The following is a 15,072-nucleotide window of genomic DNA, read 5'->3' on the forward strand; positions in this document are numbered from 1 at the left end:
ACTCATCAAGTTCAGACACTGTCCTGAACTCAGAGCACTGGCTACTGTGAATGCCTCCTTGAACATCTGCTACATCCACTATTGAGAATTAACCTCCAAAGTCAGTGCTGTAGACTTCATTATTGGATGCAGGCCCCAACATTTAAATGACACTACATATCATATAGCAGGCCATATGCCTTTCAGAATTAGCCTTTGCTCCTGCCCACAACATATTAAGTGCTGTCAAACTGTTTACTCTTTTCTTGTATGGCAAAATAATCACAAAAGAATTGTGTGTTGTTGCACTGCACAAGCATGATTTACAAGGACTTGGTAAATTATGTTAAATAAGAATTGAGACAACATTCATTTCAAACCTACAAGGCTTTCAGTGCAACCAATGGCAAATTTTACTTCAAGCAACTACTATCGGCACCAAGCAAGTACTCTCCACTCAGTGGGAATGGTCATTCATTACAGTCTGACATTTGTGTCAAAACAACCTCAAGAAAGTGCACTAAAGAAAACGATTGTAAGTGGACCAGGCCTTGACTGAAAGGATACAGTTCTCATCACCATCAGTGTTCTTTGGAGGACCAGGCATATTAAGGAGAACAAGTCTGGCATCATGGGATCTATTAACAATAACTTCATTCAGCTTCACTGCTGTGTGCATCCTTCGGACATTAGACTGGTTCCTGCAGAAAAAGCACATTTAGACCTCCTGTTAGAAACATGCCTCTGAAAAACAGAATGCTCAAGAAGCCCTTAAAAGCATACCTTAAATCACCTAAACACTCTTTTCAGTGTCAACTCAACAAACAGCGCATTTCTTCAAACAATGATATAAATACTAAAAAGATTTCACAGAGTCCTTCAGATACTGACAGTTCATCCATCTTAAGATCCCTGGAGTTTGGTCTCTGAGGGTTGAAGTTACGCTGCTTTTAGGAAGCGTGTTTTATAAAGAGGATTTACAGCCTTTCACAAGAAGCTGAAAACGTGTTTGCCCAATGGGACATGCTCTTTGACCATGGGTGTTTGTGACTGCAAAGTCTTCACTTTCGGCAGCCTCCTCCCTCTAGATCCCCTCCTGCAGCAGCACAGACCTCCCATGGCTCAGTACCAGAATATCATTTTACTCAGATTCATCATGACGAAGGCACAGGAGGGCAGCATTGTGTTCCATCCATGCTCTCTGTGAGTGGACTTGTCTTATTGTGTGCAACAGCATTTGATATCTCCAGAAAAAGCCTGGTTTGTTACAGCTTCCTACACTACAAATGGCTGGATGCATGCCTGCTTGAGCGACTTTACCAGTGTTTAATAAAGATTTTAACCTTTTCTTCAGTTTGACACCAATCGACCTCTCTGCCTGGATATATGCAAACAAACAAACAAACAAAGAAACTCCCTATGATCTGATCAAAATTGAAATCTCAATTGTGCTTTTAAATCTGATCAGCCACTTGATTCAGAAGTTGTGGGAGAGAAGGGAATAGATGCAGAATGATCTTACAAGCCTCCTCTTTCAGAATCCAGGTACACAGTTAATTTTGTACACAGGCACATTACCAATTATCAGTAATATATCACCACAAAATAATGTCAGTTCACACAAGAATAGAACTGGAAAGTTAGGAATTCTGACTCAGGAGATGTTTCCTTCCTACAGGAAATCAATCATTATTTTGGTACTGCAAAAGGAAAAGCATAACAGAAATAGACTGATAAAATGGTGAATAGATTTCCAGTTGTGAGGATTCCATCATTTCCCACTTGTTTTCTTTCTTCATTTTAATGTATTAAAACAAGGTATTAGTAGACAGACTGAACATGAATACGCAGTTTTCCTGATTCAGTTTTATATGTTATGAGTTAAGAAGTCTTTAGTAACCCTGCTGCTCTTCCAAATACTTAGTATTGCCAGAAGTATTTTATATATACAGAAAATAGAAGTTCTAATAGTATGGTTAATATTTGTTATACTAACAGCAGTCTAACCACTTCGAATTACCTCTGTTATTTCAAGTTCTTATTTAACATAGAGCAAGGACACCCTCTGTCTTCACCACGTCAGCTTCAGGAAGCCACAGACAACACAGAGAGGCACCAGATTATGTTTACAGGAAGTGTGGAAGAAACCAGCACCAGAAACAACGCGCTGTTATTAACTACGTATAGTTTTAGAAAAGTAATGGACAATTAAAGGCTTGGTACTCTATGAAGTGGCATCTAAAACCTGCATCTCTCAAGTGACGTGAAGGTGCAGACTGTGAGAAAGGGTTTTTTGTTGTTGGGTTTGTTTGTTTTTTAAAGAATCCAGAGACTGCCAGAAATAACATCATAGCAGCGTTGAGGAAGGATCCCACATTTTGTGAGACACTTTCCTTAAGAAAAAAGGTTCAGACCTGTAATTGTTTTTTTTTCCATGACTTGCCAGGATAACTTGCAATTTGTTACACACTACGTATAATGATACTTTGCTTATGTGAGCTAATCCTGCTCCCTTTAAAACCATTGCTAAGACTGCTTAACTCTAACTCATTTTCTGTTCTTTCCTTCCTCTTAGTTGAGATAACAGTGTTCCCTCAACCACCTTAAGGCACTTCTACGTTAAATAACAAACTTACAAGTTTTCCCACTCTCTGAAAGCATGGAAGAGGAAAAAGTACAGGTAGTTAACACCAAATTCAGAATTTCTACAGTATATGAACTATTTATTTCACCCTAGAGCAGATTTGATTTCTCACTGCTTTATTGTCAAGTATGCAAAGCCAGCGGGATGAACTCTTCACGAAAGATGCAACACATCAGGAGATCACAGGATATTCACATGTTTTTATACTAAGCCACAACAAGCTTTACTTCTGGCTATTCAGGTGGTGCACATGCAATAACTAAAATGGTTGCTGTATGTCCATGCTCTTTCAACAATAAATCCATCTTATAAGGGTTTTGATCACAAACATATTCTACTCAGTCACTCATCATCATCCCCACAGTCTCTTGCTCATTGTATTAAACATCTATACTCAACATTAGATCAGTGAAGTTATCGGTCTTTTATTAATTGTCATTAGAGCTGTGAAATGATCAGTCTGTTTTTTAATACTGCTTTTTGTTAATGTATTTGGGAGGCAGGAGGAAAGTTACAATAGGCTTTAACATTAAAGCCCATTCAGAATTTGACAAAATACTGAGGCATGTGTGCCACATTTACTAAGTTAGATATTTCTCGGGAGGCTAACTGCTGTCTTTTCAGTAGTCAGGTCTCAATGTTTCCTGTGCAAGTCTAAACCAAGGATTAGAAGGGAAAAGACAATAAACGCACAGACATTCAGGAGGCACAAACCATTGACTCTGACAAGACTCACGGTTTAATGCTGATGAGATCTCTAAAGCTTCCCACAGCACTGCCCCGGTTCCGCTTCTCAGCATCGCATTTCTCTTTTGTCCAGGTCATCTGAATGTTCTCAGGCACAGTGTCCCCCTCATCTTCTTCATCTGAGTACAGGCTTTCCAGACGTGCTATTGAATGTCTGTCCTTTACTAGCTGAGCCTAGAGGGCATGTGAACAACAAGGTGAACTGAGAGTTTGTTTTACCATTTATGGTTCTTTCCAAGCAATGAAAGACTTTTTGTTCTATTGTATCTTATATTGCGTGTGGTTGATTTAGTGCCTGGTACAGCTCAGATACTAAATGCTCGCCCTAGCTAAAAATCCTACATAACCAAACTAGCTTTAAACTATTTAGATGATTGTGAGCCATGCAGAATTCAGGCTAATGGATGCCTGTATCTATGCAATAGAAAAGAAGACGCTCCATCTCACATCGTGACATGATCTGAAAAAATCAACGTTTGACACAAAACTAATGACAAAAAGTTGGACAAGCGCATGCACAGAAATAAGACTGGACACTTAGAAGGCTAACAGTCCAACCTACAATGAAGCTTTCAGAAGGAAAACAGGTTATTCTATAAAGCCTCAGACATCCCCACATAAAGCAAAATCAAGATCCAAACTGTTCTAGGTTCAGACTTGCATCGTCATGTCACCGAGCATCATCTACACTGCAAAGGGGAACACACAAATTGTTTCTGCAGCTTATATGCTGCCACTGTTTTTTCCTAAACCAAATTATTTCTAACATAGGTTTGCATGTGCAGCAAGGCTATCCAGTGACAACAAGCAATTCTGGGAAACAAAAAGCTACACTAAATTGATTTCCTTTTAGCTTTAAGAACACAGGAGTTTAATTTAGAAGCTGCTATTATAAAACACTACCAGGAAGACACTGCGTCATCCACCTCAGCAGCCCATGGTAATCAGCCACAAATGACATACCTCCCTTTCCCGCTCTGTTTTTGTCAGCCTCATTTGCCTCAACATCTGAGATCTCTGCTCCATCATAAGAGTTCTCTCATAAGTATATGCTGAAATATCACTATTATGCTGCAGAAATAAGAAAAAAATATTGCTGTCAATTCTTAATCAAACACCATTTCCATCACAAAGTGAAAAACAGGCTCAAATCCCTTACCATTTCTACCACTTCTACTTCTGCCTCTATTCGGAGCTGATAGAGGAAAGTAGCCAAGTCCTTCTTCATCTGGATGCTGTTGTCATCCATCTGAGCCACAGTAAAAATTCTCATCTTGCATTTTCTCCAAACCTGGTGAGGGAACATAAATTCTCAGTATATTTGATTTAATAGCACTCTACTTTATGAAATGAGCTTACCAATATAACTACTGTTGTTTATCACTGCAAGCAATACTACTGAGCCTTTTTTTCTTTACAATAATGCATACCAAAGTAATTGGTAACATTCTTTTTCTAAGCTCCTTACTTTGTGCTGTTTGAGTAGAAAAGGAAGCAGCATCAACATGCCTCCATCGTGCACAATCCACCACACATCAATGTTGCCTTCATTGTAACGCTCATGGTTGCTGGGATAGAAAGACACATTTTTGGGAACCAGCAGAGCCAGATGGGCTGCAGTTGTGCAACGAACAGTACCTGCCAAGAGGGGCAAGAAAAAACAGTTACCTTCAATTCTGCAAGAGTCATCTATAGTAAAAAATAATAATAATAGTAATAAATAAAATAAAAACACTCACTAAGCAAATGTCAGCAAACCATAGAAGTTATCACTAACATGAAGAAAAATACATACTGGAAGGCTTGCACAGACAGATCGGACAAATGATGCACCTGGGATAAAACAGACTTACAGGAACACAAGCCCTATTTCATGTCTGAAATAAAGGCTGTGATCTTCAAAGCTAAACACAAGGAAGAAGCAGATGTTCTAATTTGTCTGTTAAGTAGTTGGGCTACCAGAAACAACACGGGAATGACAGTGATAGAGCAAGGGCAGTGCTAGCTCCCATAGTAAAGATGGCTAGATTAATACCCATGGAAAGCGATTATCTAGGAACAAAAAAAATAGTTTGCCACAAAAACAGTATCTCTCTAGGTCACCATTTTGAAGCATTCATTAGAAAGATTAATTTTAATTGCTAAATTAATCTCCGAAGAACTTTCGTAGGCCTCTTGGCTACAACAAATGATACTTCAAATATAAATCAGTTTTGTAAGAAATCATCTACAGACAATTTGCTTATTGCTTTGCCTGAAAGCACAGACATACTTTCCCCTCTCCCCTCAATCACATCATCTGGTCTCACATGAAAGATTTTGCTTCCCTTGTGAACTTAACCTCACTTGCTGCATTTACACCCTTTGTAACATACATCCAAAAGCTTTAGATTACCACATTTATTTAAGCAAAAAACAAAACTACAACCCAGCAATACCACGTAAGTATATGAGACCACTTTCTTTTCTTTTTAAGACTTAAGCTTTAACTTAACATGGCAATCATGACCAACAGAAGAAACAAATCTGTAAGATATATACATATACCTCAAATTTCACAAGGATTCCATTGAAATCCCCAATGTGTAATGTATGTGTAATAAATAATGTAATGTATGTGTAATAAACATCTTGGTGCACAGTCTTTGGTCCCACCAAACCTTCAAAACTCACCTATAAATGTCTTCCATGACCTTGGATCTTCACTTTGCCTCCATCCATATGGCCATCCCAAAACCACGGTGTTATGTTTCATGCCACCAAGCCCACAGGACTGGATCAAGTGGGCAATTCCTTCCCGAACTTTATTGGCTACAACTACTTGGCAGAATCCTTTCACCTTCTCAATGTCCATCATATTTTTAATAGTCTGGAAGACAGTCAAGGAAAAACCTCATATGCAAGAAGAATTCCATGTCTTTGCCTATCATTTGATTAGAGTACATTATTGATTCATATGACCACAGGTAAAACACGTTTTAAGGCAAAATTCAGCTCAATCACTTTCCTTAATAAACCAGAAGAAAAAATGCCCACTCGATGCACATAATACCTGATACTAAAGCACACAAAGTTCCCTTCCAAACATAATTATTTCCAAGATACATGGCAAACTTTTCTTTCTGGTTTGTGCTATAATCTCTTACTCATAAAAATTGCAGTAGCTGGTGATACCTGTTACTACCCCACTTCCCATTTTCTAATCTTAAAACATCCATCTTTTTAAACACACAGTTGATTATCTTCACTTGGATTTCCAATTTTGATATCTATATGTAGTTTGGTCTGTTATTACATTCATTTAGCACGTACAAGCACTAAATCCCCACTTGTATCCCATGAACACCCCATACAAGAAAACCATATCCTCTGTTCAGAAATTAAACTTGCTCAACCTGTGAGCCTATGAATTCATTTTTCCTTTTTTAACAGTGCTCCTGTACAGAAGACCTTTGTGGAAAACAACGATATTCAGATAAGACGCAGATGAAAGCAGGCCTGTGATGTCAAGTTTAATGCTGCTTGAGACCATGCAGAAAGAAACACAGTACATTTGCTAATTTATAATAATTGAAAGTCACTGAAACGTTTCTTGTTATGTCCAGAAACTAAATAGTCATCTTTCCCTCATTAATCAGCATACAAAAACTTCCAGAGTAATTATTTTCTATAAATTAAGTCAGTTTTACGCAGTCAGGCTTCTTATACAGGTCGAAAGCATTCATCTTATTATATCCTCAAAGAAAACTGATGGCTGAAATGTTTGCAAGCTCTTTAACAAACAGCTGTAGCACTATTCAGCTCATACTGTATTTAATGGAAGTCTTACTGATATGCTTTTTGACATGAAAGATTATGAAATTCCTTTAGGGACTGATTCAACACACTGACCTGTTCAGCAGCCTGGGCTTCTCCATAAGTTTCCAAGAAGTTCCCTTGGATGACTGATCCTATGATAGTCAAACCTTTGCCAGCTTTCAGCTGGGATGCAAATGTTAACAATCTTGGGTATTTTACATGCAAGTCTTCATCAAGTTTCAAAAGCACCAGCAACTGAGGCCTGGAGAAAATTAATAGAGAATTAATTTTTTTTGTTAATAAATTACAAAGGCACTTGTGAAAAACTGCCTCATTCATTACTTTAATTGTGCCTGAATATTAACTCTGGGAACAATGCTCTATCTCCTCCTTTATGAAGGCTTTAATTAATAATTTATTTCTCTTGATTCAAAGCAGATTTGAGGCACTGAGGGAATTGTATTGTTTTGACAGTCATAAAACCCATTCACATACTAAGCTTAAGAGATTTTCATTAGCGCTTTATTACATGGTTGATTTTTCAAGGCTCTGCTAAGCACAATTATGGCACACGCTTTGTGAGAAAGGCTGTCCCTCCAGATCTATCTTGTGCCAAAAGTTTGGCAAACATGAATGTTTTTCTCATTCTGCTTTTTGTTCCTTAAGATATTTTTACATATCGCATTATTCTCTCTCTTAAGTTAAGATTAAGCAAGTTCAAAAAGACTTACAGACACTTTTTTTTCCTCTTTCTTTTTTTTCAAGGGAGATTCCTACTCCTCCTGTTCAGAGCCTGACAAGAGTTGTGCAATACATAACCCAGAGGAGAGTTCTGTAATCTGCTTAACATACAAACCCAGAGGGAGAAACGTTGGCCTCTCTTCCAGTTTTTAAGCTTCAAGTGGTAGCAGTGACTTCTTCATGCCCTCAGCAAATTATAGTGGGCCTCTGGACTTCTGCATTTGGCAATCTTAAGAGGCTCCACTTCTGAATATAAACTCCAGGCATTTAAATTCAACCACACAGATCCCCAACATCTTGCTTGGAATCCAATGTAATGCCTTATGTGTACATAGACAATCAAGTTGGTGCATTCTACTAGTCTAAAGTGAGTACCTCCAGTTCTTTGTGTGCGGAGGACCCTCCTCCAGTCTGAGCAAGGCGTATCTCGCAGCACTCAGTGAAAGACCCCGGATACCATCACCCCATTCCTTCTCTGCACTGTGAAGAACACACATTCACAATCACAATACAGAGACATCATTACCTTATAAGTTCAATACTGTGGTGCACAGCGTGCATCACATGCACATATATACATATATGTGTGATGCATATTGCATAAGCAAAATGCTAATATTTCAGTCAAATATGAGTGACACCACCTTCCTGCATTTAGTGCCTAATCAGCACTCCACTCCAGAGGTTTCCCAAGCATAAACAGCAGGCATTTCAATATTTGCTAAAATGAGGCTATACAACAACACTACAGCCAGACCCAATCAGACATTAACAGTCTGCCTTCAGCTGTTTTGGGCTTGAAGCAGTTGTATGTGGTAAATGAGAGGAAAAGTACCCAGCCAGGGTTTCTGCTTCCTGTGACCCACATAAGTAATCAAACATCTTCAGAGGCTTAACAAAACACATCCCTAAGATTTCAGTGGCTTTCAATTAGTACTGACACAATAAAATAATGATATATATATATATATATTGCTAAGAAAAACCCTCTATTTCATTCTGGACTGTGCCATTCCTTCACTAACTGTGGTACAGGCAGGAGATAGTTAATAAATAACACAGCCAGTCTTTTTCCTACCATCTCCTATTCAGTTAATACTTACCCTTGATATTCAATGTACTTGTAAATCATTCCTGCAATTAGCATAGCTACCAAAGCATAATACCAAGATGAAATGAACATCAGTGCCAGGCAAATACTCATGCCTAAAAATGAGAGAGCCCTAAAACAAAAAGCAAAGATACTGGTGAGTAGTGGGATAGAGAAGCAAATGAATGAAGAAATACTAACTTCAATTATTATCTCGCTCCTTTGTCTCTAAATATTCCATCTGAACTGCCAATAAATAAGGCTTCCAGGGGATTTCCTGTCTCCCACAGTTTTATTCCCTGCTGTAGGAACAAAACTCATTCCATTAATTATCTGGGTGTGATCCACTATGAATATTACATTGATGTCCCCTTGTCTAAAACCAATATTCAGAGAAAGAGAACATGCCCACCACTCCCACAGAGAGGATTCTCCCCCAAAGCCATGCTGTAGATCTCAGACCAGGTGCTGAGCACACCAGACATTTGCTTACCAGTGATAGTATTTAAACCGGGGCCGCCAGTTGGGAGTTCTAAGAAGTGTTTGTACTGCACATGCCAGATTAACAAAGAGGTAACACATCAAGAAAAACCTGCAGGAACAAACAAATAACATCAACAACACTTTTTAGCATACACACTGACAGACTGTAATTACGTGGATTATTTACTATCAAAGTATGACTACCATTGAGTTTTTATTAGCCTGAATGATCAGTATACAGCTCTTAGAACTTCTAATTGGACAAATCTAAACATATCTGCAACACTGGCCCTGTCTATTAAAAACATCCTATGTTGGAAATAATATTTTCCCAAAGAAAATATGCCTATACCAAAACCATGTTTATTTACAGACCGTTCCAGAACTGAAACAAATACATTTAAATTAAGAGCCACAGGTTAGAGAAATAATAAAAAAGGTAATTTGTTTTACCAGTTTAAGATGTGGTTATGACATACAATCAAATTAATAAAACCCAAACGCATGTTTTCTGCGTTCTGTTTCAGTCCACAAATGTTTGTTTCTTTCTACAGTAACCGCCCTGCTTCTTACATTGAGAGAATGGGAGCCACCATGTCCAGGGAAGCAATAAGGATTCCCAGCTCAGCAATTAACGCTGTCAACAGAAGAGCCCATGTTGGTTCACCATTTGCTTTGCCGTGACCAAAAACCTGAAGAAACAGAAACATTTGCAGCTGTCACCACTAGATATCAAGCGTGTTCTCCACATATCTCCGAAGTATTAAATGAAAAAATGGCAATCTATTCAGAGAAACTGTAATAACTTTCTTAATGCTTTTTTCTCTACCTAAAGCATGGAGTTAGTTATAGCGGCTTTCTCTGCTTCATCAAATTAGATGTGGGTGCTCATAAAACTACCATAAATGAAAACTCAAAGTCCTTTAAAAAATATTCCAGTTTTCAACAAAGGAAAACTTCAGTGCTGGGAAAACAAACCTAACTTCCAGAAGCATAAAGTCAAATCTCTGGCTAGTTACTAAGTACAGAGTGTCATTTTTTTTATACATGTACCCAGAGGAAAGGAATAATGTTGTCCTTTGCTATCGCCTGCAGCAACCGGGGGGCTCCGGTAAGGCTCTGTAGACCCGCTCCGCAGGTAGAAAAGAAGGACCCAATCACAATGACCCACGGAGAGGGCCATGAAAGGGTGCCCACCACCAAGTTCTTGTTCACTGCATCGCCGTACCTGCAGAGAGGAACAGCAACACACTGATATTTAAAGGAGTATTTTGATACTCACGTTCAGTTTTCCTGGTCAGTTTTAAAATGTCATTTTAATATTAACTACCAGATATTCTCTGCCATGGGGAATACAGAAAGTAGCAAACAATCTTAGTTACTTCTAACACACTCCTAATTTCAGCAATTGGAGCTTATTGGTTTTTTTTTACTACTTATTATAAAACTCTTATTTCATTGACAGAATGCGATTTCATACTTTCCTTGGGAAAGATCTGCATTTCTTAACAACAAACAGAAACGATTTTGAAAACACCCAGCACAACCCAGCATCAGCCAACCCTACAGGCAGATTTAGAGTTTTTATTTGGTAGTTTGGTTTGTTTGCTTTTCCCCTCAGACTTAATTATATTCACCCACACTTCCTTGTTTGTCCACAGGCATGAGACAATCAGAGTGAGAGAAGTTTTAACAAAATAAGTACTTGTAGACTCCAGTACTGCAAACATCATTGAGTTAACAGAGAAAAAATGTTAAATAAATAATCTAGGGGCAGAGTTAACCAAATATTAACCTTTATCCAGTTATGGATGTCTGGTTGGGTTTCTTAGTTTGGTTTCTGTGTGAGAAACACACAAATTTGGTTTAGAAGTCACCAAGAGGTAAAGGCACAAATACAGAAAATAATAGTGGGTGGGGGAAAACCAACACTCCTTGCTAAAAGAAAGTACAGTATTAAAGCAGTAAAGCTTAATGGTTACTTACTTATCTCTTAGGACTACACCTTCTATGCAGGCTCCAAATAACAATACACAACTGAAGTCTTGAGTACAGAGCGTGCTAAGGAAGCAGGATTTATTTAGACATGGCAGATGAAAACTAGAAAGCACTGGGAAAAGTTCACTATCTGCCTCTGTCCTACAGCATTTGTACTGCAGTATTTCCACTGTTGAGTAAATTAACATCTCATTGCTCATATATACTTTCTAATATAAGTGACAAACAGTTACTGTTCTAAGTTTTGATTTTTAGAATAGTACAGCTTGAAAGGCAAAGGTGATAACCTTTAGGAAGCAACTTGCATGTAAACATCACTTTCATCTACAACTATAAAACAGAAAATAATATTAAAATACTTTTTCCTGCTTCTTCTCTTGTGTCTGAAGATATTTTGAACAGATGGCAAATAATGACCTGGCACCTTCTTATGTTGTGATCTCTGAAGGTATTCATAACACCACCAATAAGTCCTTGAATATTTGTTATTAAACTCTACTATTCCTGCCCTGTGAAGTATAACATAATTCAATTTTCTTGGCTCTAGCACACCAGGAAAAGGCTTTGATTTGGTGACTGAAGTTTAGATGAAACATAATTTAAAAATACAAGGTATGATAAGGGAGGAAACACTGTTTTCTTCTAGAAATTATGTGCAAGCTTTCCACTGGGAGGCGTCATAACATTTACATGTGAGAACTAGAGCTGGGGGGGAGGGGGTCACATCTGTGACCTGGCTTAATAGGTATTACATCCAGAGGAAGCATTTTTGTTGTTGTTGGCTTTTTGGGTTTTCTGCTTGTTTTTTGTTTAAGTGCAAGGTCAGTTCCAGAAATAACATCTGGAAAAGTCAGTGCTCCTAACAAGCTGGGGTAAGGGAGCTGGGATCCTGACTGACAGCCTCGCAAGGCATGGCAGAAAACACAGGTTCAAAACAACAGAAGCTTCAGGAGAAGCATCTCCACAGCCAAGTGCACCTTGGGGGGATTTACTCAGAAAGCTCTTACAGTTTTATTTTGAAGGTCTTACTCGTTAGTTTTTTTTTGTTGGTGGTGGTTCATCATTTTGGGGTTTTGTTTGTTTGCTTGGGGTGGGAGGTTAGAGGGTTGGGTTGTTTGTTTCTTCAGAGTGTCTCCTATCTTTGTAGTTTAGGAAACCAATGGCTAGCTGAAGCTGAAAGACATCTAGAAGGAAAAGAGATTCAAAAGTGACAGCTTTTCCTAAGCAAAGCTCCCGTGTCTCCACATACGGAACCTGAGATCTTCAACTGGAACAAAGGCTGTTCCTGTGAACACACACTCAGCACCCAGAAATCTGGTGTGAGGGACATCCTCATCATTTGCAAACAAAGTTCTCACTGGAAATGACAAGTCATTCACAGCTACACAGAGCTTACTACCGAGTACAGTCATTGTAAAAATTCCACGCCTGCCAGCAGGAAATGTACTAAACAACCAGACTCTCTCTAGTTTGTCATAAGGTGTTCAAAAATGCATATACTACTTTAAGTCACTCAAAGACATTAAAGGACCTGGCATTTATCATTTCTGTGGTTAAAGCCTTCCCTCACCTTATCAGTCCCCCGCATGCTAAGAAAAATATGTATCTGTATTTAACCACTCTGAAAAGCTACAATTACGCAGTAAAGAAAAGCAACTGAAAGAATAAAACAAAACACACACACAAAAAAGGGGTTGGAAAACAATAGGGTAGCAATTTAGATGCTTCCAGCCTAAGGACTATTTTTCTTGTTGGAGACCAATCATACCCACAATAATGTAGTCACCTGAAAGCAGTTCCACAAATCACATACACAAGCATTCATCTGAGCCACTTGCAATGCACTAGGACTGTGCTGCTTTTAAAAGGATACAGACTAACGATGTGGTGACGATAGCAAGAATCGTTCCAACAGGAATGGATTTTTGTGCATCTTTGAGGTCCCCTGATCTGTTTGAACCAGCCATGATGCCTGAAAATATATTATGGATGTAAGATCCAGGTGAGAGACCCACAGTGCCCCCTTTCCTAACATTCTCACCTGTCACTGATGGGAAGAAGATGCCAACCAGCACCATGAATGAAGTAGATATATCCGAAAGCACATACAGATGAAGGTTGCTCTTCTGGCCTGCTACATCAACAGAGGGGTGATGTGCTTTCTCCAGTATCTCTCCTTTCTCCAAATAGTTGCTCCATAAGTTGTCTTCAAGGTCATCACCAAACCACAGAAAAGAAAAGCATATTTCAGATCAGACTTGTTCTCATTGCAATGATACTGCTGAAGATTACAAATGTAATTCATTAACTGAACAGTACAAATTAAGACATGCAAGTTACAGGAAAGAACATCTCTATTTCATGCTTTCAAAAACAAAACAAAATTAATAAATACATATGAATGGTCAACAGAAATCTAAGCACATTTTAACCTCTAAAATTACTACATATAACTTTCTTTTAACTTCAAACCCATCTTAACCCCCAGAAATACACTGAGTCTTTTTAATGGGCCGCTATATCCACACTCATAACCGCAGCAATATTTACCAGAGATCTGGATATATACTGGTTTGCTCTTCAGGGGAAAACATATGAAATTACGTTGTTGGCATTTCGAGTTTCACTAATAAATGTGGAATCCATTTGAGAAATCAGACTGCTGGTTCCTTCCTAACTGGAGCTTTAAGTGCTCAGCACCAGCACACAGCATCTGTTCTCTGGCACTCGTTTCAATACTGAAAGCTTTTCAACAATATTACACTCAGGACTGGGCAAAGAAGGAGCAATATTTTATACAAGTTATGTATTTTTATGCCACACCTTTTAAAATGCCACTAGCAGCTCCTGGAATGCCTGCTATCTCCGTAACATTGTTCAGTAGGAAATATTCATCACAGTTCTCAGTGGTTAAGTTTGTATTGTGGCAGAAGTTCTCCCAAAGCTTAGAGGCCACGGTGATATTATCCTTAACTATGGTTTTGGCACAAACATCAAACTGATCTCTTATCAAAGTCCTGTTGCCCAACATGCAAATTCTGGAAGGAAAATGTAAAGAACAACATTATTACGCAGCACCTGCAATATGAAATATGCCTTTCCCCATCATCCCCCTTTCACATCATGGAAGCTTCAAGAGGATCTATTTTTCTATGTTATTCCTCAGCTTCAAAAAGGTGGCAGCAGCAGGAAGAAGAGGATCCATCTGTTTTGCTTGAAGGTTGGATGTTCCCACCAATTTTGGGAGATGCATCGTATTTTGATTTAATGAATTTGGTAACAAGGATAAATTTCCGTTAAATGATAAAAGGGAAACATTAAGCAACATTTTTATTTTCATTTTTGTAGAACTGCAGGAATGGAAGATACTAAGAATATCTGAAAATACTTGGAAAGGCATTATACCAGTTTCTGAGCAGCAGCACTTAAGTGATCTCTGACATTTTAGCTTCAGAATTAGAAGTATACAAGTCAGTCACAACAAGCAAAACTTCTTGTCAGAATGTTTATCACTGCTAAAATCATCCAATGCCTGTTGTGATTCACCTAAGTTCATTCCAGCATTCAAGATTTTTAACACACATCTCCAAAG

At 38.4% G+C, this 15,072-nt stretch overlaps 1 protein-coding gene across 2 annotated transcripts in view; it reads right to left on the reverse strand.

The window, feature by feature from the left end:
• The window catches only part of SLC12A4 (solute carrier family 12 member 4), a 45,950-nt gene that overhangs the window by 2,256 nt on the left and 28,622 nt on the right, over window positions 1-15,072 (reverse strand). The window contains exons 8-24 of one of the 2 annotated variants that reach the window (XM_072346309.1): window positions 14,304-14,518; window positions 13,522-13,686; window positions 13,354-13,452; window positions 11,469-11,526; window positions 10,536-10,710; window positions 10,056-10,174; window positions 9,493-9,591; window positions 9,013-9,132; window positions 8,285-8,389; window positions 7,262-7,430; window positions 6,044-6,239; window positions 4,839-5,008; window positions 4,530-4,661; window positions 4,334-4,441; window positions 3,360-3,544; window positions 2,616-2,630; window positions 547-680 (exon numbers count right to left, since the gene is read on the reverse strand). In XM_072346309.1, the coding sequence (XP_072202410.1) occupies window positions 547-680; window positions 2,616-2,630; window positions 3,360-3,544; window positions 4,334-4,441; window positions 4,530-4,661; window positions 4,839-5,008; window positions 6,044-6,239; window positions 7,262-7,430; window positions 8,285-8,389; window positions 9,013-9,132; window positions 9,493-9,591; window positions 10,056-10,174; window positions 10,536-10,710; window positions 11,469-11,526; window positions 13,354-13,452; window positions 13,522-13,686; window positions 14,304-14,518 (2,264 nt within the window). The remainder of the gene's footprint in view (window positions 1-546; window positions 681-2,615; window positions 2,631-3,359; window positions 3,545-4,333; window positions 4,442-4,529; window positions 4,662-4,838; window positions 5,009-6,043; window positions 6,240-7,261; window positions 7,431-8,284; window positions 8,390-9,012; window positions 9,133-9,492; window positions 9,592-10,055; window positions 10,175-10,535; window positions 10,711-11,468; window positions 11,527-13,353; window positions 13,453-13,521; window positions 13,687-14,303; window positions 14,519-15,072) is intronic. The other variant, XM_072346310.1, reaches the window with a different exon arrangement.

The sequence above is a fragment of the Excalfactoria chinensis genome, chromosome 11 (genome assembly GCF_039878825.1).
Source record: "Excalfactoria chinensis isolate bCotChi1 chromosome 11, bCotChi1.hap2, whole genome shotgun sequence".
NCBI lineage: Eukaryota > Metazoa > Chordata > Aves > Galliformes > Phasianidae > Excalfactoria > Excalfactoria chinensis.